Source organism: Euwallacea fornicatus, chromosome 15 (genome assembly GCF_040115645.1).
Source record: "Euwallacea fornicatus isolate EFF26 chromosome 15, ASM4011564v1, whole genome shotgun sequence".
NCBI lineage: Eukaryota > Metazoa > Arthropoda > Insecta > Coleoptera > Curculionidae > Euwallacea > Euwallacea fornicatus.
In genome coordinates, this window is record NC_089555.1 from 2945661 (window position 1) to 2973618 (window position 27958).

General features: G+C 38.2%; 3 protein-coding genes across 6 annotated transcripts in view; 1 reads left to right on the forward strand and 2 right to left on the reverse strand.

Moving 5' to 3' along the window:
- The window catches only part of LOC136343734 (transmembrane and immunoglobulin domain-containing protein 1-like), a 198179-nt gene extending 186812 nt beyond the window's left edge, over positions 1 to 11367 (forward strand). The window contains exons 4-8 of one of the 2 annotated variants that reach the window (XM_066290649.1): positions 4900 to 5110; positions 5752 to 5799; positions 8027 to 8138; positions 8190 to 8377; positions 10437 to 11367. In XM_066290649.1, the coding sequence (XP_066146746.1) occupies positions 4900 to 5110; positions 5752 to 5799; positions 8027 to 8138; positions 8190 to 8377; positions 10437 to 10534 (657 nt within the window). In that variant the 3' untranslated portion in view covers positions 10535 to 11367. The remainder of the gene's footprint in view (positions 1 to 4899; positions 5111 to 5751; positions 5800 to 8026; positions 8139 to 8189; positions 8378 to 10436) is intronic. The other variant, XM_066290650.1, reaches the window with a different exon arrangement.
- LOC136343740 (uncharacterized) lies at positions 10606 to 11872 on the reverse strand. Its single transcript, XM_066290665.1, has one exon. It carries the CDS (start codon positions 11855 to 11857, stop codon positions 11390 to 11392), a length of 468 nt encoding a protein of 155 aa, XP_066146762.1. The 5' UTR covers positions 11858 to 11872; the 3' UTR covers positions 10606 to 11389.
- Positions 11873 to 16870: 4998 nt separating this feature from the next.
- On the reverse strand, positions 16871 to 27933 carry LOC136343604 (zwei Ig domain protein zig-8-like). Of its 3 annotated transcripts, none has more exons than XM_066290438.1 (6): positions 27192 to 27933; positions 24693 to 24959; positions 18735 to 18841; positions 18464 to 18677; positions 17266 to 17450; positions 16871 to 17215 (listed from the first exon to the last, which is right to left on the reverse strand). In XM_066290438.1, exons 2-6 carry the CDS (start codon positions 24793 to 24795, stop codon positions 16937 to 16939), a joined length of 888 nt encoding a protein of 295 aa, XP_066146535.1. In that variant the 5' UTR covers positions 24796 to 24959; positions 27192 to 27933; the 3' UTR covers positions 16871 to 16936. The 3 variants fall into 3 exon arrangements, with proteins under 3 accessions (XP_066146535.1, XP_066146536.1, XP_066146537.1); XM_066290439.1 differs by lacking the exon at positions 27192 to 27933 and adding an exon at positions 25361 to 25820; XM_066290440.1 differs by lacking the exon at positions 27192 to 27933 and adding an exon at positions 25285 to 25300.
- Between the last annotated feature and the right edge of the window lie 25 nt (positions 27934 to 27958).

Sequence of the window (27958 nt, forward strand, 5' to 3'; positions counted from 1 at the left end):
CTGGAGTCCACGCTGCTCCATGCACCTACGATTTACCACCGCTTAGGCAACCAGTTACACGAGCGCACTACTGCCTGAGTATCAAATTCGTGATAATTTTTGTTAGTTATGAAAATTCTTCAGTCTCAAACACAAACATTATTTCGAAACGCAAACCGCGCTCTTTGTACGTAAATTCAGAGTCAATCCCTCTGTCATTTTGGCAAAGTTAAATAAAAGTCGAGAATAACGCTCGGCTTTGGAAGTGTTTTACGTTCCATTATTTGTTTGAAAAGAAAGTATTTTATAAAACAAAATGCGTGTCGAGTAATTGCTTTTCCCCTCTTTTTCTGGATGCTTCACTTTCCTTTGTCAAGCTGAAAGTGATGACATAATAACAGCGAAGTTTTTATCCGAGAGAATTTCACTCTTTCTACTTTTGAGGCTCACCATCACATACAGGCTTAACGCATTGTTCGTAGTACACCTGAAACTTTGAAGCTTAACACTCAAAAAGTCTCTCTCGCTCTCGATTCACTTTCGAAGATTTAATGCTGCGCAATTTAAACTTCCGATGAAGCAGAGTTTTTATTCATGTTTAGGCGGAATTGCGTTATAATTGCCGTAGTTGCTCAGATAAACAGATCACACAGTCGACAAATTTCCCTCAAAACGCCTATCATGAATAATGTAAAGCCGATGGGAAAATTACTGCTGCATCTAGTTATATCCCATTTAGTTGTTTTACATTTATTTGACGCCCTCCTGTGCAGGGCCGAACATCAAAATTGCATTTGTCCACCTAAGCGGATTACATACAGGGTGCTTCACAATGAGACACGAGGGCGTAATTTAATATTTATACTATGGTTTCCACTAAGGGCGAGATCAATGTTTTTTGTCAATGCAACTCTCCTTTATTCTTAAAGATCTTCTATCCAAGATCCATTGTTCCTTGGGAAACACGGAGACTAATCAAGTATTTTTTGCTATTGTTTCAACGCCAAAGAAGGCAGGAGAACTGCAGGGGGGATATTACTGTTACCAGGTGATTTTGTTGTATAAATAAGCTCGAAAACTCCTGTCCTAAACGGTTCTGCATTTTAAAGCGACGCAATACCTATTTCCGATATCCACATTTGGCTTAAAACTTTCATGTCAGCAATACATTAAACGGAGCTTTATATTATAGTTTGCTCCAGATTTTACACAATTTAAGCTAGAGCGTGTTTTAATAGAATCCTTGCAAGAATCGAAAACTGTGCTCCTATTTGAACAACAATAACCCGAAATTTACTTTTCGCGGTTTCATTAGTCGCTGTGCCGTATCGGGAAATGGAATCGTTCTCACTCCTCTCGCTAATGCCTTAATGATGGCCGCACAACACGAAAACGATATTAACCCAGTAGAAAATAACAATATATGGCACTTTTAGCCGAATAGATTAGTTTCTAATGGCTACCCATATTACGATTTAAATTTATGTCTCCAAGTGGACCGAAAGTGCATTTGCAGTATCGCTTAAGTGCTTCAATTATTCAGAACACCATTACATCCACCATTTGGGCAAGAAGTTAGGGTGTACCAATTCTTCGCCATTGTGCCCAAAAATGGTTTTAGAATAGTTTATTTTATTGCTGACTGATATAGAATTTAATTATTATTTTTAACGTTATTTAAAGGCGGCATATTGCATCGACCAGCATTCTCTAATTTGAAAAGTATGGTCCAATAAATTCCCTAATAATTAATAAATTAAATCCGCTTAGCACCAGTTAAATTTTATTTAGGGGATAATTCAATTTTGGCCCACTAATAATATTAAATTAATCACTTTTTGCGACAAGGCATAAATTCCGAGCCTAAAAACACATCCGTTTGTTGCACTTTATTTTTTTAGTTTTATTTATTAAAATGCATAAATAAGCCGATTTATCATAAAATATTCTCGTGAATTGATTGGAAAACTGAGTGGAAACCTCGTCCAAAAAAAGGTTTTAAAAGCAATCATTACGCGAACCGATCCTTAACTTTCGAAGCCATTCTAAGGCTACATCAAAGACCTGGAGAGTGCTTATCTCTAAATTAAAATCTGGACTAAGTTTACTCTAAAAACCATAGCTCTTTTTTAATGGTGTCAGCACTTGTTCGCCTTTAAACACTTTGAGGAGAGGGAATCATTTCCCTAGGCTATGTGGACTACATCTGAAAATAATACCACTGCTTAGTGGTAGAAAAATCGAATTGGCAACGCCGTTATATTCCTTAATGCTTCGTTGAATAGGCAGTCAATTTAACCTGCCCTGTATGCCCAGTTGGGACCACATACTGCGGTGTTGTCAGAGATAGGATTTGATTTTTAATTTCTTGCATGTCTCTGCTTATATTTGAATTAAATTGATAAAATCAAGGACAATATAGAATTTTTTTAATTGCAAAATCGCAGGAAGGTCATCTGCATACCTTGGTTATCAAAAGAACAGAGAGGATGCAACCATTGAAATACTCCTAGCATCTTAATGGCGAGTACTTGGCTCGAGCCTGCCAAATATATAGGGTGTTTGCTAGGTTGCGCAGGATGCTGAATACGATATTGGAGGATGTCATTCTGAATTGATTTAATCAATCATACCTATATGCCAAATGCCACGATATTTATAATGATTATGTTTTTAATATTTTTTAATTTGACCGTGTTTTTCTGCAATTATCGAAGTGCAGAAGAACAACAAGTCCTTTTATCACAAAAATGTACTAAACTTTTTTATCGCGTATAAATGGATTGTTTAAGTTATTTAGGCCATAAAATCTAAAATAGCTTTGTTATTTACCTAGAACTTCATAAACATGATTTCTCTGGTTTGTAGTACAGAAAGGAATCAAATTCAACGTGGATTTTATTTGAACGCTTAGGTGTTTGTTTATTCAAACTCCTTAAAACCTTCCTTAGGCAATGATTTTTCAGATCTCATGCAAAGGTTTCTTAAAAAATAATTTAGGAATTAAAGCTATCAATCTTAATACTTTTAAGTATCCACCAAGCGCATTCGCCAAAATTTGCGACATTCATTATCTTAAGATAAATTTTCATATGTTCGAGGGTTTTAGATTTTCATCTTTTTTAATACGGCTTGCATGCTCGCATTAAAAAATACTTAATACTATAAAATACTATTTTTTTCCATTGTAAAGAAAGGAAGTATTCGAGGATTTCTTAGTTGATTTTTGAAAAACAAAAAAAATACAAAAAGTGGTAAATAAATCATTATTAATTTATTTATTATGTTCAAAATCAGGACCACCATTTCGAATACATCTACATACTCTCGTCCTCATTGCTGTTTTCGTGATACCGAGGCGCAATTTCTCGTTTAACTTGTTGCGCAGCTTAATCAATTCTGGCGATTAAATAGTCTCTATTTTGAATCTCGTGTTCATATACCAGCCATTTCATGCGAATATGCACACCGTATTAAAAATTATAAAAACCCGAAAACCTCGAATATCTGGAAGTATACCTTTAGATAATAAATGGCTACCTTAAGTTTTGGCGGATGAACTTGGTGAATACTTAAAAGTTTTAGGATTAATTGTTCTAATTTTGAAAATATTTCTTAACAAACTTTCTATAAGAACTAAGAGACCATTCCCTAGAAAAGTTCTTGAGAAATTTGAATAAACATACACCAAAGCGTTCAAATGAAATCCACGTTTGAATTTGACTCTTTGCTGTGGTACGAACTAGGAAAATCATGTTTATGAAGTTCTGGATAAATAACAAAGCCATTTTAGATTTTATGGCTTAAATAATTTGAGCAATTCATTCGTACGTAACAACAAAGGTTGATACATTTTCGTGATAAAAGGGTTTGTTGTTCTTTTGCACTTAAATAATTTTAGAAAAGCACGATCAAATGAAAAAATATTGAAAACTTCGTCATAAAAGCTGTAACACTTGGTACATAGATATGTTTGGTTAAATCAGTTCAGAATGACGTTCTTTAATACCGTATTCAGTATTCTGCACTACCTTGCAAACACCCTGTATAATTATTTCCTTAAATACTTCTGACGTTGAGTGTTCAATTTTATGGTTTGTTCATTAGAGTTATGAGGCATTATTTACTTACCTCGATTCCTCTGTTGCGCGCCCCTGTTCGATCCTAAATTAAATTGGAAACAAAGTTTATTGAGGAAGGAATTGCTTCAATATCCGCAAGCTTCGAAACAGCTGTTGGTAGGACAAAAAACATTCATTTTTCTTCGATAACTAAACTGGATTTAATTAAACGGACATCAATTAAATCTTCCAAAGGTCCTTTTGTCGTCCTTCCTTGACAAACGAGGCACTGATTCAATGCGGCGAAATAGGAGGAAGCAATCATCGCTTATATGCATCTCTGACGAGAAAATAACGCAACAAGGGCTCTAATACATGGCGGCATTTCGTTCAAAAAATTAGACCAATTTTAGTGGAATGCCGGCAATTATTTATCATGTCCGTTTATTTTACGACATTAGTATTTCCGATGTTTCCACACGATAATAGCCATTGAAAGGACAAAAAATTTCTACTTTTCAAAACTTCAATAACGCCCAATAGCTGTCTAATCCGAAGATCGAAAAAACCTGCATCGAATGCGAAAAAAATGGCCGAATTTTCCACTGGCGCCGCAAGCCTGATGTGAACATCTTGGATGTTGCAACTCGCCATTAATGGATAGCTATTTATTAAACTGCCCATCAAACCTGTCACAATGCTCGAACTGGCGACTCTTCTCAATACCCGTAAAGCCGAACTGATAGACAGCCACCGATACATCCCTGAGGGCACCGATGGCCTGGGCATTGCCAGATTCATTATTAATTCGTTAAGTGTCAATTTTTTTTTTTTTTTAACCAACGTTCTGTTGTTTCAGGTCTCGTGGATGCGTAAAAGAGATTTGCATATCCTCACTTCCAGTATCCACACCTATACCGGAGATGGCCGCTTTAGTGTCCGACATCCAGAACACTCTGACGACTGGGACTTGCGGATAGAATACGTGCAGAAACGGGACGCAGGAGTGTATGAATGTCAAGTGAACACCGAGCCCAAAATCAGCTTGCCCATAATGCTAAATGTCGATGGTAAGTACCTACTGGTTCTCTAAAGTGGGATAAAACGGAAGCTCCTTATCAGAGAGCTCGTCAGTCTCATTTGCACAATCGGAACGGATTCTTTGCTCGTTCTTATAGTTTTCGGGCCGATAATGCGGAGTTTCCGCTAACTTTGACAAATCAGACAAGTCGCTATCTATATCTGACCCCTATTTGTCAAAGTGCGCTTGAATAAGTTTTTCGGGATGGCGAGTAACTTCTTTTGCTCGGGAGCGATTTGTTTTCGTTATGATAACAATCGTTAGACGTAAATGAATAGATACGTTTTTTTCTGGATAACTGCGGATGGGCAGGAGAACTAGAAAAGGGATAATAATGATTGACCCCTGACTGCGACCAGCTAGTAATTCCCATTTCTGATAAAATGGTTATCTCTCTTGGCAACACTGTTTCGTACCTGTAGGTTTTACCAACACATCTCCGGTTGGACACGCCACCGCACCTCTCATGGCGCGCTGTTACTGGCAGTACTGAAATATCTCTACTCGCCCAGTTCTGCAGCTTTACTGCAACCCCATTTAGGGCTAACTTGTTTCAATTAGTGCATGCTTCGATAGTTATTTTTGTTCCGCCACATGTTTCTTCTCTCTGTACTGACTTTTTTGTTGCAGACTTGAATTCTCTTGCCGCCACACACCACGATTCAAGAATACGAAAAGGTACACGTTTGTTGCTAGAACCGACACTTGCTGCATGCTTTTGAATTCGCTGGAAAACCTGATGGATAAGTTAGGGGCAGCTGTTTCCAAGTTAATTTTCTCATAGTACAATTATTGCATTCCGGCCGACATCTGGGCAAACTAATAATAAGCAGAGGCCATGGAAAACGGCTTTGCTGGCATCTCACGTCCAGAAGAGATAAAATCCACGGACACAATCGAATTGTTATGGAACTTCGTTCTTCCATATTCGATTTGGGCAATAATTTCCATGCTTCTCCACGTCCTCCATACTAAACCGACCTTCTTGGACGCTTAATGGCCTCTACGAGTGATAACTTTGAATTTAACTCGCCCCTCGGATAAAAAAAACCCGATTCTTGCGCTGTGTGTGGCTTTGCCGGAGAAACTTCCCTTTAAAACTCGCTAAATTTCCAATGTAACACCGGCAACTATTTACAATTTCCTTTCAACAATAAAACTATTCCGCCGTCAAGTTAAAACCCTGCAAACTTTGAGAAGTTAAGAAATTACCTAACTCGTAGATAAAGCCCCGGATAAAGCCCCGTTTAATTTTCTAGTTTAAAGTTCAGAAAAGCGGGACTTTAAGTCCGAGTTTCCCTTTGCTGCAGGTATTAGCGGATTCGAAAATTATTATAGAGTGATAATTATAGCTTCAGTTTCAGTTGCAATGGGAGAAGCGATAACGGAATGGAGGATTTTGCGGTCTTGCCCGCTAAGGAATGTTAATTAGTCGGATTAGTTGTGGCAAATCCATTAGGCACATTTTAGTAGCCTTTGAGTTAGTGGTGTAAATTAAGGGGGTACGATTATAGGAAGTGAACATTGGCAGCTGCGGCAGCATGTCTCGGTTACAAAAACCCTCGTTTTACCTGAACGCAGCTAACGACAGGAATATAGAACAGTCTGAAGTTAAATTAAATAACCACGCCATAATTCCCGGTATTTCTCTCAGTTCAGAATCGTGGTAATTTAATTAACCTAAGTAACTGTTATTTTCCCTTTAATTCCGGAAAATTAGCGAGTTCTGAGGGCTCTGAATCAATCCTTTATTTCGGAGAAGATACTTCGAAGGAGTTAACAAATAGATTGTGTCGGTTGTTTAAATCTAGGGTGATATTAGAAAAATTCCATCGCTATTTCTGGTCGAGTTTAACTTGATATAGCTGCGTAGGTTTAACCTGAGGGTCCTAATAAGTTGAGAGGGAATGTATGTAAGGCTTAGACAAATTTCCTGCTATTTATAAAAGCTTAGAGGCAAGCCCTGTAGACTCACTAATAAATTTTATTGCAGCCACTTTAAGCATTAATATATGCTTCAGGGAAATTTAGTGCCACTTAGGCATTACCTCCAAAGTTGAATCAAATTACGTAACTAGTTTTCGTAGAATTTTGAACTCATTTTAATTAAAATCAGCGGTGGTTTCAAACCCAGCTCTCTGTTAATTCATTACAGGAAAAAATCAACAAAAATTTAATTACGAGAAATTCCGCTGCGGAAACACGGCAACGATGCAAGTCCTCTTAATGCGTTTTGTGCAATTACGTATAGGCAACCAGGATCGCACTACTGACCATCGTAATAGCTGGCAATTAATGCCGCGTTGCCTTTTATGTTTGAAGTAATCAAAAGTTCAGTTTTTTCTTTCCTCTCAACACACGAAAAACGCGTAATTTGGACAATGGCGGGAAATGAAATAATCGAAATTGAACAACTGGGTCGAAATAAGCAACGATGACGTTAACTTGGAGATATTAAGTATCTTCTCGACATAATGGTGAATGCGCCGTTTTCAACCTTATTACTTAAATCTACAGATATTTGGAATATCTCATCTTTACTAACATAAAAGGTGCATGTTTTCTCTATTTACCGACACACCTTCTGCTCAATTTCCCTGAGATTTCATTTCCAAAGCGTGGGAAATATGTGTGCCCTATTCACGCGTTGTTCATACAGTTACATGCAGGCAACCCCGCCATCCTCATTCACGCCTCTCAGACCAGAATTACTTGAAGTTCCATTTTTTTAAACCTACTTCGTGTCGGGTTTTTCTTATTCCGAACGACGTAAATATTAATTATCCGCAACAATTTACATCTGGCAACATGAAACGCACTTTGCGAGTCATGAAACGTTTATTCCAGATGAAATATTCGTACTTTGCGTGACAGCTTGCATTGCATGATATTTTTTTACTTCCAGATGCCCAGGCTAGTATTGCAGGGCCCAGGGAGATTTTCGTGAAAAAGGGCAGCACCATATCCCTCACTTGCATCGTGAATGTCCATTCTACACCCCCTTCCTCAGTTTTATGGTAAGGCTTTAGTTTGGAGCGCTGCAGGAGTTGCGAGAATTACTGCTTCAGGTATCATGGGCATTCAGTGGTCGACTTCGACTCACCCAGGGGTGGGATCAGCCTCGAAACTGAGAAAACTGAAGCAGGCACCACGAGCAAGCTTCTAGTGACCAAAGCCCGAATTGAAGACACTGGAAACTACACTTGCATGCCGTCCAATGCCAGTCCAGCTTCAGCTTCGGTTCACGTACTCAATGGTGAGCCAGTTACAGATGAACTACATTTTCCGCATCCAATATTAAAACTTCAATCTCCTCGGGGTTAATCCGATAGGAAACACCTTTATGTACCAGACGGAAACCCACTTCTTTACGGTGAAATCTCATTACAAGGCCTCAATACATTTTAGATATAAGGGGAGCGATCAAAACTTTCACCCAGATGTTCCAATAAGTTCCGATATGGTTTTTATTATACGGTTTCTTTCGCACTTCTTCCAGGTATTCTTTGATTGGATTTGGAGGTTCGAGTATAGTTTAATTGCTTTCTAGGCGGTTTTTGTGTCTATAAAGCTAACTTAATTCAGCAGGGCAGCCGTCCTATTAAAGAGGATAACGACAGCCATTAATTTTTAACAATTAGACGAAAGCTGCAATAAAAACACCATAACAGTAAATAAGATCTGTTCTCTTGCTTTGTTTTGTTTTCATTTATGGCCATTTCCCAATAAAATTAAAAGGGTATAACAAGACGAATATGGCTATTTTATCTTCCGGCGTAGAGAGCCGCATCATGATCGGCCTCTTGCGTAACTACTAAACAAAATGTAATTTTCTTTTCGCTGTTAAAAATTTCCATTACAGAGGTTAAGATTAAATACGTGAGCTTTAGGCACTTGAATGGAAAGCTCATATTTTGCGCTGAGAAACCGAACTTTGAACGACTAAATTTAGTTCCAGTAGACCTTACATAAAGTGCAAACAAACTTCAGGGTGCACGTGGCTTCGCATTTTTATTGTATGTTTATCCGGCTTCTGCTGGATTGTGGGCAAAAATAGGTCATATTCAATTAATAGATACGTAACATGCTCAAATCTTCACTTGAAATATCAAATGCATGATTGATGATGGTCATTTTTAATGAAACCCATGCATTTTTTAGCAACAGGTGTCGTCCTCTCGCCCTGTTATTTTGCATTAAACAGCAATTCAGGATAAGTCATGTTTTTTTAATTCCTGCAATGTTTAGATGATTAACCCCCCGAAAATTGCCGCTCCAACTACATTTTCTTTGGGAGATTTTTTCAAAATTTCTTAATTTTGGAGAGCTGTAACTACTATGCTTAGAGGGTATCCTAATAGACCCTACTACGTCATTGTTTCTCCTTGGATTCTGATAATAATGTTATCAATTATTGCCTATGCCTAGATGATCATTATCCCGGAAGATTATTAGCTCAGCACATTTATTTCCCTGATGAAAATTCTTTACAATTTGTAATCCTGAATGGTTTTAAATACCATTTTTTTTTTAGTATTTAAATAGACCCTGCCATGTCATTGTTTCCACTTCGATTTCATTTTTAAAAAATTACCAGTTATTTGTCATACTTAAATGATGATTATTCCCAAAAATAATTGGCTCAGCACGTTTATGTTTCTTGCTAAAATTTTCTAAAATTTTTGATTTTTGAAAAAAATTTTAGTTTTTGTCCTTCATCTAGACCCTGCTAAGTCACTGTTCTGCTTTGTTTCTCACATAAATTTTATTAATTACTGCCCGTACCTAAATGATGATTATGCCTGAAAATCTCTAGTCCATCCTGTTTATTTCTTCGGTCAGAATTTTAAGGGCTTTTCGAATGATATTTGCGGAGAATCAGAGGGTGCCTCGGATTCGTCATTATTTCTTCATAAAGTATCACTAAAATTTTACTGATTATGAGCCATGCTTAAATAACGACTATCCTTAAATATTATTGACCTAGCACATTTATGATTTACGCTTGGAGCCAGCTTAGTCCAGGATCCATGGCCAGTGCTCTCATTTAAGTTCAATTTTCCATATGAAAATGGATCAATTGACATTTGGATAATTGAGTGTTTGAATGGGAAGGTATGGGGTAACCAAATTACCTCCGCAAAATTCGGAAATATTGACAAATGGGATTTTGAACTTTCAGGACAAAATTGTGAACAAATATTGGTTTTTATGATTTTTAATCTGCTATTTTCTCAGACCTTTTCAGTTTCACTAAACATAACAAACCGACATTATCAATAATGAATTCTTCACTTTTGAGCTTCCCCTTGCAGGTGAACATCCAGCAGCGATGCAAACAAGCAGTGGTCAACACTGCATCCCCTTTATCTCAGTTTGTATGCTCATGGTCCTGATGATCGTCGGCAGATGATCACCCCACCTGCGCCCCTTCTAAATAAATCTAAGTAAAGATGTGCAAAGCAAAAATATACTGTGTGATTTCTAATCGGCTGTTTAGCAATGAACTTTTTAAGTGTACAGAGTCTTTTGTATAAATTGAGTTAGATGAGTAATAATTTAGCACAGGGTAATCTAATGGTGAATTGATGAAAGGGTGGTCTCTTGTATATGAACATGACCCGGTTGCGCACCTTCGGCTTGAACTCTGCTTGAAATTAGGCTCGGGGAGTATATGTATACTGAAGCTTAAAGATCAGGCGGGGTTTAAGCCGTGGAGGCGCAACCCGGCCTAAGGTCATAATAATAATCAAACTACTAATGCATGTTTCTTATATTAGTAATAAAGCGAGTGACAATTTGAGGACTTCTATTTCTGAAGTAGGTCAAAGGAAATGAGTGCGGTGCTAAAAGACACAAAGCGACGATGTGGCGTCCATAAATCTTATTTTTCTTCAGTTTTGATTTATCAAAAAGGTACAGATTTTATAAGAGTTGAGTCATAGGCATCTTCCCTCAATTGAAACCACTGCACAGCGTATAGTACTACTAAAACTAACGTAGGGATGTCTTTATGTATCATACTAATTTATTGACTTTTATCAGTGTAGATATTACGGTGTTACTCAATTTTTACTGTTTAAATAGTTTCTTTGTAAATACCTTTTTTAAATGTAAATAAACCCCTATAGAAATCTATGTACGTTAAGTAACGAATCAAAAGGACATACTAACTACCAACCTACTTTATCAATCATCTGTAAACGTTTGTAAATACAATTTAGAGTAAAATCATAGTTAAAAGTTCCATTTAGTTTCATTTCGAAGATCATAACTCAACTTCTTCCTCACATGGATAGTTCTTCACTACAGCAATCCCCGGTTTCTTATCTAAAAACAGCTTTCTATTTTCGCAATTAAAGATGCACATATTGTTGTAGGTTGTTCCATCGGAACCACATACTGGCTCATAGGTCCTGGGACAAGTACAGTAAGCCTCGATGCTAATCAGGGGTTCCCCTTCATTCTCCTCAGTCGAATATTGCTCCTTATTCAAGGTTTTATCTGGAAGGTCTTGCAAATAGCGGCGCTTCTTCGTGGGCTTCACTAAATCTTCTTCAAAGCCTTCATCGTGCGAGATCACTAAATTCAGAGTAGCTGCTAGAAAAACGATTAACATTACTGAGTGCTTCATGTTGGTGGTTTCAACTATTATTGATGCAATGATGATTTGGGACAGATAAGGATGCTCTCTGCTCGACCTAATCGCTGATTGATTTACAACTTTAGAGAACATACTCTCATCAAAGATATTATCTTAATCCTTCATAATCGGATATATATTCGATAAAAGCCGAAACGAACATCAAACACTGTCGATTCTATCAGTTATCATCAGCCAAAATGAAGTCGTTCCTGTGTCTGTTCGTTCTCCTAGCTTCGAGCTGCAGCCTCCAGACAGCTCAGCAACTTGGTCAAGACTTGTGCATTTGTCCACTGAACTATGAACCTTTGTGCGCATCGGACGGACACACCTACAGCAACCCGTGTTTGTTGGACTGCGAAGTGACCAAGCAAAGAGCCAGGGGGATCGAGGCACTTACAGTGGTCAGAGCTGGGGCTTGCGAGGACTCGTAAGCGGTATTATTCATATTGATTGATTATTGAGCTAAAGGAATATAATTGTGCAACATAATGGAAAACATTTTTGTTGGATCTGAGTGAGGGCGGCAACTCGTTATCAGTTAGGTGATTCTCCACTCTTAAAATTGTTGGTCCGTTAGATGCATTTTATTGCTCAAAATTTTTTAAACTTTGCAAATCACAAGGACGATTATCGTTTAACTAAAATCAGTAACACACTTATTTAAAAGATGAGGTTTGTTCAATTGTAAACAATACACGTATAATAAACGTGATTACTTGCAAGACAATTATTAAAACCTTTTTTTTTATATAGAGGAGGGAAACCTTCGAAAGGTACCCGGTTTGATGTTCTAACGACCGGGTTATGTGGGATTCGCCCCCGAAAGAGGGAGGGGGGGCTGCCCACTAAAACCCTCCCCTCTTCGCCCAGAATCCCTCCTGGAACCGCCGTAAAGTATTATTTCAGAGAAGGGGGGGGGGGGCTAATTTCTTAGAAGCTTCTTTGTTACAATTTTTCTTGATGTTATCAAAATAAGACCCTCCTACGCCGCTGCGTGAAAGTGTCAAATTGTGTTGAGTCTTATTTGAATCCACGCCATTTCTTTGCAAAGAATTAATTTATTAATGGCCAATTTCTTTTAAGAGCAAACGGGTGGGAGAGTGCTGTGATTGAAGAAGCGGAAAAGGGACAGCTACATTGAGTTATTCAGAATAGCGACAAAAGTTACTGTTTTGTAATGGATTTTTTGCCAGAACAAACATCTCAAAGTAAAAAAAAATTAAAACTTTTTCCTTTGATACAGGTTTAGGAACTTCAAAGCCCTTTTGGTGCCTATAGAATAAATAAAAAAATTTTGAATTTCTCTTTAACTTTAATTAAGGAGGGGTGGCCCGTCCTAAGATGTACCCTTGACGTCATCAGCATCCATGACCAACTTAATAAACGTTTATTAAATTGAGTTTAGTGCTGCAAAAATTATTATTAATATATCAGTTGTCTTCTGAACAAAATGGTGAATACGGTTTTTCTTTAATCTGTTAATTAGAAAATGTCAACCATATTTATTGTTCGAACTATGTTCAAGAGCGAGCGTTGAGATTGCCTCTTACAGCAAAATAAATAAATTTGAATAAATTTCCTCGCCTATAAAGCGCAATATTGATACAAGAAAAAGGCGAATTCGAAGGCTGATAAATCCATCGCAAAAACTGAAATCCTTAAGCCGGATTAGCCGGATTTAACCCCGACGTAAGCCCTTCATATTTATGTAAAATAATTATTAAATACCCAATCAGTCTTTCATTTATCATAAGATAAGACTGGCATCAAAGGATTAACTGACTTCACTTTATAACCGAGCAAATCGAATTTTAAAACGTTTTAAACCGAAAATCGGCAACAGCGCTACTCGGGTTGTATCTAGGTGATTAATGACTCCACTGAGCTTAACTTCCAACGTGGCTAAATCCTCTTACAAAAGGGGTTTGTGCTTTTTCTCCGGGGGTTTAGCGCATAGGAATTCTTTATTTTTGGTTGACGGTCGTATCACACACACAACCGGAACGATTCACTATCTCCAAAGCTGTTCCGATAGCAAAACAGCTTTCCCGGAAAGGGAAAAAGCTCGGTAAATCGCCCTTTCATTACCTCACCTACTCAAAATGCAAACTTTCTCGTCCTAATGAAGCATCGGAAGCATTAATCCCTATATAAAGTCGTGCAGTTTATGGCAAAATGGGAAGGGCCTTTGAGGGTATTAACATATATATTTTCGGATCTCCGGTTTTACTTTTTCCTTTAATCAATGCTTTATGGACCGATGGCGAAATGGGTTTCCTTTAGCTGAGGATCTAATAGACTGATATGAAGTGTCGGAAGCTCAATGAAATTGTATTTATTTATTGCGAATCAGGCTACCAACGACTAGATGATTTCGACGATGTTTCCAAAGCTGCAACCGGTGCAGAACGCTGAACCTCTCCAATTTGCACTGAAAAACAACTGTTTTAGTAACTGTAAAATTCCAAAAAAATACATTTTAGAGAGCTCATTGATTTTCGGAAGAGCTCGCAAGGAGAAGCTGGAGGTCGTAACGCTGTTGCCCTATATAGGTCACAGAAGGTAAACAAACTCATTATCATCATCATTATCATCATCATTACCATAAAATATGAAATGGCGATTATATTTAGACCAACAATACATTCCCGATAATCTGCCTCTTTAAAAATACTCAGTCTTGCATAAGAGTAAAGAATGGAGTTGCCGTTCCTTCAAACAAGTCAATCCTGCGCAAATCGTCTCTATAAACAGGACTGTGGCTGAAAACAGACTCACCCCCTCAAGGGTCAATCTGTACTTTTTTCCTCCACACCCAACCCTTACAACCCTGGTTACCACACCATCCACCCCGTATTCGTTTATCACGTGGTAATTATGCGAAACCAACTCCCGCCTGTCTATGATCTCCATGGCTTCGTTCGGGGCATGGAAATATATCTGGGAAAGTAAACTCATTTGCCGGGAAAATAAATTCTTTTGCAAAATTCCCCTGAGCAAACAGTAATCCCGAGCTTTGAAAGAATAATTTGCTAGTTGCAGGAATTTTACGAACTTACGTATGTTCGTCCATCATTGGAATGCTGCGGCTTTTTGAACGTGGACAAGGGCACTTGACTCGCAATGAAATAAATTGCATTATAGTCTTGGAAAGATGAGAATGGATGAAATTGCTATAAAGAAGCTTCCATTCCAAATTCGACTTATCCACTGCCACTATTACAGGCCCTCCTTTGTAATGCTTCTGTATTTTTGTCCTCGATGAGCACGGCTACGTTTCAGAACAGCAAGAACGTTGATGGATTCCACCGCTGTGACCCAAAAAACTCTTAAAAAATTTCTTTGTAAATTCTTTCATTGGAAATTATGTACGTAAAGGCGTTCATTGAGGATGTTTCGAGACTGCTTGAGGTTTCTTTGCATGAATTTCCATGTTCCTTTACAATACATTATGTTGTTGGCGCACTAGTGGGGCCTGAGGTTGCGTGTTTGTTAAGTATATAGTTATTGAGTCATTACCATAATTTCGAGGTTTTACCGGATTAACACGGTTTTTGCCACATGCAAGCGTAAGTGGAATTCTCTGTCTAATTGGCGTTAATGCACGTGCCACCGTATATTAAGACTGGAGCAATTGCAAGGGTGCAATGGTGATATAGGTGAAGAAGATTACATACATACCTACAATTAAACCCAATTAGAGGTGTCAAACATGAATTTCTTTAATTAGCTAACAAACAGATAGCACTAAGAGCAAAAAGGTGAGAATATCCGGGATTCATCAAACAGAGGGAAGACAGCTACACTCAGTTTAAAAAACGTATTTTGTACTGAAAAGCACCTAATTCGGAACTGCTCAAAGAGACTAACAAAGGATCCAACTTTACCCTTTGTTCAAGTTTTAATTACTTCTAAACTTCTTTGGTTAATTTAGGCCTGGTTTTTCAAACTCCGGACAACTTTGCCAGTAAGATAATTTCCATAGAAACGACGAGACTAGAGCAGAGCATTGGTTCAGTTCCATGAACATTATCTTGCGGGTAAGGTTGCCAGGAGTTTGCAAAATCGGGCGTTAGAATGATAAATTCTAAATTTTAATTTTCTCTAGTTCCAATTAGCTCTTAGCAACGTAGCCAATTCGCCCATTCAATTCCAGGATTCCGAAATTAATTATCGTTAATTATTTTGAATTTAAGGTTACAAGAGCGAAAAAAATTAATAGCGCGTTTGGAGAATTTAATGTTTCGACAGAAATGTCTGGGGTTAATTAATTCATTGCACGAAGAGAAATAATAATGATTCTCGAGACTCCTGGATGAAATGGTGAAAGCGCTTTCTTGAGGCCCCGTTTAAACTGAAAAGGCATAGCTCCAAAGCACCTTCGCCAATTTAGGATCTAGATATTGTTAGGGGTTTATTGAAAACACCTTGGGCTACTTTCAGATATATTTGTACGTTTTCGTATCATTAACTAGAACCTCTAAGTCGCTTTGAATATTAAGCAAATGGAGCTAAATTATTTATTGAGAGCTGCGTGTAATTTTGAGGTTTTACCAGATTAACACGGTTTTTGCTACATACAAGCATAGCTGTAATTCTGCCTAATTTGCCTTAATACACGTTCCACCGTATATCCTAGGCGTATGCATACAATTCGCAAAGTTTAATTTGCACTTGAGACTGGATCTATTATAGCAGTAATTATTACTGTTTGTAGAGCAGTTGCACTTTGCTCTTCTGCACTCCTAATGTTGATTATGATAGTAAAAGACTGAGAATATGTAGGGACAAATAATAGAGTTGTATGGATTAAAGCTAAACTGCTAATTTCACGCTCGCATAAGAGTTGATCGGAACGCAGCAATAATAGATATATGGAATTGGGAAATCCGGATTGGCGAAATAAACAGTCCGAGGGTATATTTTACGTAACAATCAAATCCTAATGGCAGACTCCATGCCCCAAATTGTCAATTTGACCCAATAATGCAAATTTTCGTACCGAATGTAAAGCAGATATTTGCATACGACTGTATTTGCTCATGGCCATAATTGTTTGTTTAAACAAAGATTGGCTCCGATTGATTGGGAGTACAAACAGTCTTATAGAGCTTTAATATAGCAATGTGTTTACACTTTTTATTTACATTAATAGTGCTTAATCAGTCTTTAAAGTAACATCATTGAAGCTATCAGCGACAAAACGGTCGCGGACCCTATAAACGACAAAGGGACCGCCTTAGAAAAGTCCGGAAAATCTCGCTGCATCGCTTCAGACGATTCGGCCTCAACAATCACCAACTTAATAGAGTCCTTTTTAACTGAGGGTTGTAGGCAAGTGTACACCCCACTATCCTGCCAGGTCACGTATTGGAACTTGAGGATGCTACGTACGGTGCCTGCAGCTTTGTTTTGGGAGGTCTCGATGGAGACTCTTGCTAAACCATTCTGCAAAAGACTCTGGGAAATAAGTACGTAAGTCCGCCACCTAAACTAACCTGAGGTTGAATTTGAGTGTCTTCCAACAACCACCACACCTGCAAGTTGATGTTCTTAGAATAAACTGATGGAAATATCTCGCAGGTTATCAGAAATGGTGATCCATGTTGGACGAAAGTTTCTCGAGGACCTTGAATCTGAGCATGGCCCAGCCATTTGGACTGAGTGTTATCGCTACCCATTTCTAGAAAAATTTCAAAGTAATTTAAGCATCACTGAAACGGTTTCAAATAAATACCAATATATCGGCAGTAAAGAGGATCAATTGTTTGCTTTTCACAGTACTTAAATCCCCATTTATATTTTCTTTTCTGGCCGTAAACCTGGGGTATGATATTGTTTATACACGCGGCAGTGTTTACAGTTCCTGTTTATATTGTTTTGACAATAATTTTTAAACAGCGAAAGGGGCGTTTTAATCCTTAAGAATAGAAAGTTTGAAACGTCAAGTCTTGAATAGGATAAAGAACTGATTGCGAGTTGAAAGGGGACTACCAAATTTCCCGAGGTCCTGCTTACTTATTATTCATTTGATTTGGGACCCTCTATAAGACTGTGCTCGAACATCGGTGCCCATTAGTGCAAAAACAATTTTAAATAAATTTTGTTTTTGCTAATGTTATGGAAATAACAACAAACAAGGCGCCACCTTGTACAAACTACTATAACGTTTCTTCAAGAGTCAATGGGTATCATAAAGGAACTATTTAATAGAGCCTACAATTATTTTATTACATAAATGTATAACGTTATATAAATTAGAGTGAGGATTATTCGGTTTATCATTAATTATGATATAACTGAAATTTGAGCAAAGGTACCCCTTAACTCTCAGAATTGGAATCTACATAAAACACTCCATCGTTGGACAAAAAGCTCTTGCAGCGCTGCACATTCCCCTCGTTTCGTCAGTAAGAAAATTCACTTTTCCCAATTGCAGAGCGAAACTTATCTTTCCCACTTTAATTACTTCTATACGAATTTCGCTGTTTTTATCGAGTGGAGGACGTCCCGCAAAAAAGCCAATTAGTTTTTCAATAATTAGATCTGGAAACCCTCCAAGGATGTGTCCAATTTAATCGTCAAATTCCCCCAGAGAACCGTTCCGGTTGTTATTTTCTACCCTTATACTTCAAAAAGTCACCTTTGATATATTTGCACGGCTCGTTTAGTTGCTTTTTCCCCATTTTTACTCACTTGATACGGTTAATTTGTAGGCCAAACTCAATTTTGGTTCAGTGTTCACCTGACATTCGTATTGTCCTGTGTCGTCTGCTTTGACCCCACGTATCCTCAGCCCCCAAAAGTCCTCATTACCCGCTGAGTGAACCACCTCGAATCTGTAGTCGCTGGCAAAGGCATGAGGGCCTGAGGTGAGAATGTGGACATCCCTCATCCTGATCCAGGAAACCTAGAGAAATTTACTTTCTACTTGGATCATTCGAAATTATTTGATTCGAATACATACAATTTTTTCATGACTTAAATTCCTAACTGTGCATGGAATGATTACCGTCTGGCCCTCAGTGGCCTCGATATCTCTGGTGGAAATGTCGTCGAAATAGGCAGATTTTCCTGAAATTTACTTGACTTTAAATTTCCCTGTTGTTTTACATAAATCAAATCCCCCTTTAGACGCCTTCTTTCGGAACAAATTTATCACTTTTTTCAAGATAATTAAAACCGAATTGTATTCAGTCGTCACTAATTTGTAATGCTTTTTGTTCTTTTTTGCCAAGAGTCCAAGTTTTTTAGAAGAAGTATATCAGATAAATGGAAAACGAATGGTAAATCAGACTTATAAATAAATCAGAAGAGACGTTAAAATAAAGCGTTACTAGCGGAATTGAACGTTGAGGGGGCATCAAACTCATAAAAAAAGAGAAAGTAGAAGGAAATTTAATAAAGAAATATTAAACAGACACTTAGGTCTAATATATTCAGGAAGCCCTTATGAAGTATTATCATAAATAGGCTATATTTTATGGCACGAGCAGGGGCGTTGCATACGCCAATTTCCTTGAGCTTTTACTGCACTTTCACTACCCACACAGACTGCAAACGTAACCAAAAACTTTTTAAAAAATCCATAACTTTACGCGAATAATCGTAAAATCGGTTTGTGCTAGATTTACACGATGGGACTAAGGGGTTTACAAGGTCACTACGTCCATGGTTTTCTAGACTTTTACGAGCATAGGACATAACAATGTAAAGTGGCGCGCCGCATGCCAGTTACAACTTGAAACTTTTTAATATATTTTACGTCTTCTCTTTTTTTGCACAGCTTGATACTCCTACATAAGCGGAGGATAGAGAGGAATCCAAAACAATGTGCATTCGGTATTTTTAGAAAACTCAATAAGCCATCGAACGCGAGGAATGCAAAATAGGCCCACTTATTAAACGAAAACAGACCAACATTCACCGGATGCAATCAGGATGTCCAGTTTTAAAACTACTCTTATTGCTTTTGCCTAAACAAACTGGATGATGGTATCGGATTCCGCTGATATTCAAAATTCCTGAAACCGTCATGGGTATGGCAGATGTGTTTTTGAGGATTTCAGGAAATCCACAACGGTGTTGAAAGGATTTCTATATGTGAAACTGCCAGAAAACAAATGTGAAAGTGGTTTTTATATTCATTTGTAAAAAGCACTTGAAATTTTTAATTTTTGAACCAAACTTTCTTGACTTAATGGTGAACGAAAATGTATTATAATTGACACCAAATGAAAAAGATTTACAAATCCAGAGCACAGAATCCAACATTACATTCTAAACAAGAATCTCATCTGTAGCAAAGCGAACAAGAAAATTTACTTAAAAACTAAAAATTACAATCAGAATATGAATTCGTCGTGGAACAAAACATTTGCCGCCCTTGCAGCAGCCCTTGGGCAAGTCCATTGCACTATAATGAATATGTTAATGCTTTTGAAGAGTTTCTCTATAGGGATCACACATCTCCAATGCTGGAACAGCAACTTTGGATTCGTCTTTTGTGCCTGGCTCTATTCCACGCGCTCAGTTCGAGAACCAACAGACCGTGCTAAGCGTTCGTCCTTATCATAGTTTTAGCGAATGTTTGACTCTGAAATACTGCTTCTTTTCATATTTTTGATCTCTCTTATGATAAAAAACTTGCACTTTTTAGCTATTAGCAATTCTGCCGCATATTCCCTAAGTCATCTCAATTCCCCGATATTCGGATGACTCACGATGTTCCAGTGAGTCGTTGCAAGATCGTACGGTATTGTTTTTGTGTTCCCTGCACGAGCCATAGTTTTCCTTCTAATTAATATTTGACTCATTGAAAATTCTCTTTAATTCGTAATTGATATTCTGATAACAAAAAATGGCATTAAAGACCTTTCACGGCTCACCAGGTAGGGAAGAAAGTTCCGAGACCGCCCTTGAAATAAATCTCATTATTTATGCGTAATATCTTAAGGGACCTGGAGCTAATTTATGCGAAATTACCCTCTCGAAGTTTTCATTTATGAAATATCACCCAAATTTTTTGGGGACTTCTTGTTTAACTTGCGCAGAATTAATTATAATTCATTATGGTACCGATCAAGTGGTTTTGGCGGTTAATTTCAACCCTGAAGCGGCGGCATATCCGACTGCAGCCCCGTTTCTCTGGATTACATCTGCTTGCCAGGAGTAAATTAGGCGAAGAGGAAAAAAGGCACGTTAATTAAGTTATTCAATGAAAGTGTCACATAAATTCTATTAGGCTCTAGATGAAAAGGAATTTAAAAAGCATCAGGCTCGATGAAATTAACGCATGTTTCCCGGGCGGGGATCTCGGAAAGAATTGGAGGAAATATATTAACAGCTCAATTAGTGTTGGCTGTGAGGCCTTATGATCCAGAGCAATTAGTTAACGTATAAATAGATAACATTATTTTCAGTCAATCATGTCTCGCACAAGCATGATCCGAATGGAGCCAGTCTAATTTTAGGCGGAGGTTTTGCAGTGTCAGGTCCAATTCTTGTCCCAACATTTGTTACGAACCCTCGGATACTCAGCGACACAACATCCCTCCGAAAATCGGACAATCAGCGGGCAATTCATCTTAATAAAGTAAACCAAACCTAATAAAACCAAAGCAAGAGCGAAAATAACACCCCGAGAAACATTTATTAAAATAGCCACGTCGTTGGTCTTTATGTGGTGCTTTTAAGGGTGCGAAAGGCAATAAAAGGAAATATTAAGGGTTGCATTGTGCCTCCGTGCTCGAGGGAATAAAATAAGAATATAAAGGTTCGACTTGCTGTAGGTACAGTTCTAAGCCGTGTACAATAAAATAAAATTTACATATGAAAGGGTTCCTTTAGGAGATATCCACGCAAAGGACGTCAAAAATATCCCCGAGGGGATGTTTGTGTTTGGGAGACTTCAGCGGGCTGAACTAACTACTTCAGGGCGAATCAGTGTTAAATTAGTATCGAACGGGTATGTCCTAAGAAGGTTCGCTCCGAAACATGATTTAAACTTCTGCACTTCCGCATTTACATATTTAAAAAGTAATTCAACCGTGAAAGATTAAAACTTTACCCCGCACCGAAACAAAAGGTAAAATATGCATATTTACTGGTTTAAGCTTCAGAGCTTAAATACAGCTTCGGTAAGGTCTAAAGGGATCTGCGTGTGGATAGGATGGAAAGCACTAATTTATATTTGCATGTGTACTGTGTATTAACTCTTTTAGTGAGCTTATTGTCTATAGTTCCCCAAAGCTGCGCCCTCTCATCGGCATTAACCCGAACTACTAATTCTAGAACTTACAATAAATCATCAATTTATTACCGGGCGGGCTTTTAATAAGCCCCGGGCAATAAATAAACTATCTGACCGTAAAAACTCCCATTCTAAATACGTTTAGCTGCAGGCCAGGTGTATTTTTTTAATTAATGATACACCCAATCGTTTTGACAGCTTGATTTAGCACCCCCCCAGGAATTACATGGCAACTCATCCCCTAATCGAATCAGACCGTAAAAAAGAAAATATGTAAATTGGATGATTCCGAGCACCACTGTTTCGAGTCTTAATCTTGATTAAATCTCCCTCTAAAAAATGAGAGTCATTTTCAAGGTAAATCCTCTCCAATCGCAATAAGAGCATTATCAGCGATAGCCCTTAGCCATAACAGCCCTGTAGTGAAACACCTGACCCTTTAAATTTTGTATAGAACAGACGTTCTCCACAGGTAGTTTATCAATGTTTGCGGTAATAGGGGCATGAGGCACAAAGGGCGTCTTCCATTACCTCATTTTCTCTAGGGAATAGATAGGATCTTACCCCATTGGCGGAATCTATTAGCCACCTATTGGGGGTGTGGATTCGAAACAAAAAAATAGGAAAATATCCCAATGCGAGGTTAAACATCGAAGGGTTAAATTATCGAAGTTGCAGTTGCCTGCTGATGTAAAACTCCTGAAATGAGAGTCTTTGCGGTGTAAATAGCTGAAAGATTTTAGATTTATGTGGCCATAGGGCGGGATATAACCACATATGTTGTATCATCCAAGGGGGGAGTTAATGGAACCATAACATTTATTACTATCAGGGGGTGTGTTAGCTTAATTATAATGGGGCTGTTAAACTTTCAACTCATGAAAATGTCAGCTTTCATAGAGTATTTACACGTAGTCGGACGTTTTTTGTGCGCTTTGCGTGACCTAAATTGAGCAACTTCCAGTGACTTGAAAGATATTTGTTGAATGACTTGAATCACTGGAACCCGTGCCCTCAGTAAAAATGATCCAGTGACCCAAAAAAGCAATCAGACCGTTTTCCCAGCAGCGCAAATCATTCGATGCCCAATTCTCTACTGAACAGATCTCAGTCCTAATTTTGTGCAGAAGGACGTTGTTGCTCTCGGGAAATTGCGTGAAAGTCTTGCGCTACTTAGTAAATTGCCATAACACGTCATTTTGTCGTCATTCTCCGGGAATACTCTAACACCCAAGTTCAAGAATATAGCCCTTGCAGATTAGAATGTTCTCCGGGGAATAACGTCACAATGAGGTAAGGTTATCAAATTTATAGACGCCGGCGCAATCGTGATTGGCACTTTTACCGTCACTTCCTGGAGAATCTAGATTGCGCAGAAGCCGTCAAAATGACCGATTATGGCACCTCCGTCATTTACAAGGCAGCGTGTCACTTTTATATCAGTTCGCGAGAACACTCCACGCCCAACACAATCAAAAGTAGGGGCCCGCGGGCACAGAATCGGGCCCAAATGTAAACGTATACAGGGCGTTTCTGGAATATGCGGCGCAACTTTTAAAGAAAGGGACGACCAAAAATGGTGCCTGACATCACTGCGCGACAACAGACTTTGGTTCGTGACAGACAGGTACCAATCCACTCAATTCAATACCCTACAACCTCAATCTAACCTGAACTAGCAGGTTAGGAAACCTCTGAAATAACTTGGGAATTGCTTTGAAATTTGAGTTGGCTGCCGTCCCGATTTTATACGTTTTTCGTTTCGTAAAACTCATAAAACCCTGTTGAAAGGGAGATAGAGAAGTGTTTATTTAATAAAATTGGCAAAAATGCGACCATAAATTCCATCGCAAAAGACAGTGGAACGCCACCATTGAGTTATAAAAAGGGACCGTTTAACTATATTTAGTCGCAAAAACTCGGGAAATAAATCTTCCGGCTCTTTCAAATAGGATTTCATGCCGCCTAAAATAAAGTTACATGAAATTTACATTTTACGTTTTACATAGAAAGGGCGGCTTTTCTTTTGTGTTTGCCCCGTTGGTTCTGCAGTTACGTTCCGTTCTATCTCCTCATATTTTTTTAACGGCTCTGAGAACTTCTTCTGGATGGTACATCCCAAGTGCACCTACACAAACGCTGAGCCCCCCATCCTCCTGATTTCATACTTTTAAGTTCAATATCGTGTAGCTATTTATAAGAGCACGGAAAAATCGTGAAGATCCAATTTATCTCTGGGACAATCGCTTTGAAATGACTTGAGAAAGCAATAAAAACAAATCAACCCTCGGGATTTGGCATTTGACCAACTATTTAGATCCAGAAAGCGTAATTACAGCATTGTGATATGATTTACAAAAAGCACGTCTGGCTGTACACTTGCTCCACCAATCAAGAACGCGCCATGTTAATTAGCAAAGCGAAAATTAAGCTGGAAACTAATGTCTCTTGGCTCCCGATGGCGCTTCTACTCGTATTTTTAGAGAATTAATGCCAATGACACCATTGGCCGAAGAACGATTAACAAGAAGTTTATTGGCGTCCATCAGCAGCTATTTTGGGAACCTCACCCACTGACACCTTTGCAATCGTTATAGATTTAAATATAGGAGCCCCCCAATAGAGGAATAATATGTAAAACAGTCCTTGATAAAGGCCAGAAACAAAACTCACCGAGCACGTCCGTAGATGCAAAGGTAATACACAGAAAACACACAAGGGAGAACTTAAACTTGGGACTATACGGCACTCCAGCTACTCCATTTATTCTCCTCATATTTATATGTAGCAACAGTTCACTGAGGAATTATTTACTTAGTAATGTAGTTACATTTTGGTACAAGTTTCCCTTTAGTTTCGGATTATGCCATTGAAGGTCGCTCAAATTTCCCCTTTGAGGCCCCGTTGCTGCTTTGACCAGCGAACGTCTATAGCTGACTCCTGCAAAAAAAGAGTTTCATCCATAAACTGTCGTTTGTATGGCACACTAAACCGAATCATTTCAGTCAACATCAGATGAATTTCCATATATCTGAAGCTGTTTTGCTTTAAGCCATTTGCATTTATTTTCTCTTAAATTATCTGCAGTTAGATTTGAAGGAGAATAATGCAGCCACTCCGGAGGAATTGAGAATATTCACCCTGCTTTGATAAGAGGGTTGCAACTGCAACGACCTGCATTATACTTTGTTTACTTGGGGAAGCGGATTTTAGTTATATATTTTCTAGGAGAGTTGTATAGGGAAAGTTTCCCAATTTACTTTACATGGAAGTTTGTCTTGCTACTACGTGTTGATCTGCAATCCCCTAAATTGGTAATGAATTAAGTATGATGAACCAACATTGTCATGCCGGACTGCGAGGGTTTTACGACCTAATGCTTTTTGGAATAGCCAACGTAAAAATCTTCCGAGCGACAACAATCCAGATTCAGTCAAAAACACTGGGAAAAAGCAAAACTTAATCAGTTATTAATGATTAAAATTGACGTTCTCTGTGATTTATATGCAGCAGTCACCTCGGCGCCATGCTAACACCTGACGTGTCTCGTAGAGGGCGCCTCATTATTTTGTTTGTATTGTACCTAATTTAAGCAATTAGTAATGGTCTTATGCAGCTAAAAACAACAATTTCTTGATGTTCAGCAATTTCGCCATTTTAATGCTTAAAATCCACCTAAAGCAACAAGAAACATAAAAAGGTGTTAAGCGTTCAGGCGCGACGGTTTACTGGTGCTTTTCAGCTCGTAAAAAGTTTCCAGATATCGGTTATGTGTTGCTTTAGCTGTAACTGAAGGTATTTGGGTATTTTATTTGAGAAAAATTGATATGTGTCGGGAGAAGTAGCGAATCCGGGATTCCCTGGAGAGGGGACAAAAAAAATAAGTATATTTTGGGGGTTAAGGAGGCGCACACAGGTCTGTAAAGTCAAAAAAACAGAAAGCCTGAAATCGACCCTCCTGCTTCTAATCTTCAAATGTGAAAATTTCTCCTAAATCCACTTAAAAATGCATTCCCGCCTACCTATTTATATTCAAAAAATCCAGCTTTAAAACATTCTTCGCAACCCCAGTAAAGTGACTCAAAATCCCACATTTTTCATACATGTAGGATGATTTATGATGCAATAACAAATCCAAATTTGGTTAAAAAACTAAAAAATTTACAAAATATCATTAGTTCCTAACAATTAAAATCAATGTTTTTAATGATTCATATGCAGCAGCCAACTAGGCGCCATATCAAGTACCTGACGCGCCTCGTAGAGGGCGCCTTAGTATTTCGTTTGTATTGTATCTAATCTAGGCCACCGCTGATAGCCCGTATTGATAATAATAATAATTTTTACATGTTTAGCAACAATTTCACAAATTTTGCAGTTAAATTCAATTTAAAAGCAATAAGAAACACAAGAGCGTGTTAACCGTTCAGGCGCGACGGTTTATTGGTGCCTTTCAGCTGCTCGTAAAAAGTTTGCAGATATCGGTTATGTGTGGCTTTAGCTGTAACTGAAGGTATCTGGAGATTTTATTTAAGGAAAATTGATGTCTTCGCAGTCAGTGGCGGACCAGGGATTTCTGATAGAAGACAAAAAATAAAATCTATTTTGGGCAGTGAAACTGGCGAAAAGTATGTTTGTAATTGAAACCTCTTTCCGTACCCGTCAAACACTAAAATTCCACCAAAATCTCTTAAATACGAAATGCCCTCTCAACTGGCCCAAAAATCCAAACTTTATAATAAAAAAGAGGACGATGTAAAATTCAGTAATGGGGCTTTTTCGTGAGGTCTCGAGGAAATCCCTATTTCTAATAATCAGGAATTACAGGCCTCGAAAAGTCACTTAAAATTTTCGCACTTTTCCACATGAAAATGATAAAACTTAACTGGAATTTTTGCATAGAAAAGTCGTATGGATTAAAGCTACAGGTGAAAGACTGAAACTTAACAATGTTTCAAAAGGGCGAGCCATAACGTGAGGTTAATTTATCAAAATTTTACGCCAAAAGCAAAAAAAAATGTAGCATTTTAACTTAGATCACAATATTTCAAAAACGGTAACACCTATCGGCTTCAGAGGAAGAAACGCGCAGCTTTTACTCTATAACGACTCCGAGTGTTTCTGCCAATCAACGAAAACTCGTGTATTTTTCTCAATAGATACAAAACTTACCCTCAAAAAGCAACTCAGCCGGCGGCGAATTTATCGACAGTTCCCACAAAACTCTTCAGCACTCAAAATGGGGTTGGTACGAGAAAAAGCGACACAAAAACCCGTACAACAAAACCGCACAAACTCCGAAACTTTAAAGTTAGTGTTGATAGCTAACGCTGCTCTATCCCGAGCCGTCTTTCAAAGTTATAATTCTCTCTATTGTTTCGGACTGGAACGGCGAGAGCGCCCCGTATTGTAGCGATTCTTTTCGGTTTTAATGCGGGCAACACGTGCTACTAGTATGGCAGCTTATGGTGTGTTTCTAATTAATGTCGTATCTGGAAAGCTGGCTTTCAAAGTTTCAGGCATGTAGTTTCCAGTTTTGAGTCGAAACTGTCAGCAACTCGTAGCAAATGCGACCATTTTAAGGCAGGAATTGGGGAGAAGCTGATGGTAATGTAGGACTGATGATGGCTGATTAGGGACAAAACGTTCCGATGGCAGTTGCGAGTTAATGTATAGGGCTTATTTTGAGTTAAAATAGTCCTTTTTGAGATGCGAGCTCAACACTGATGGAAAATATTTCAGCCCGTACTAAGGATGGATTGTCACTATGCACAATTCAATTTGTATACCGGGTAACCCGAACCTCACGCTAATTGGGGGGTGTGACGGTTTTTTTGTCTTTGAGAACTTTACACCCTCGGAGAGGTATTGTTTGAATTAATAAAACCGCGCGAGCAAAGGGGTGTCAACGTCAATCTGAGAGTTTAGAATTGCACCGA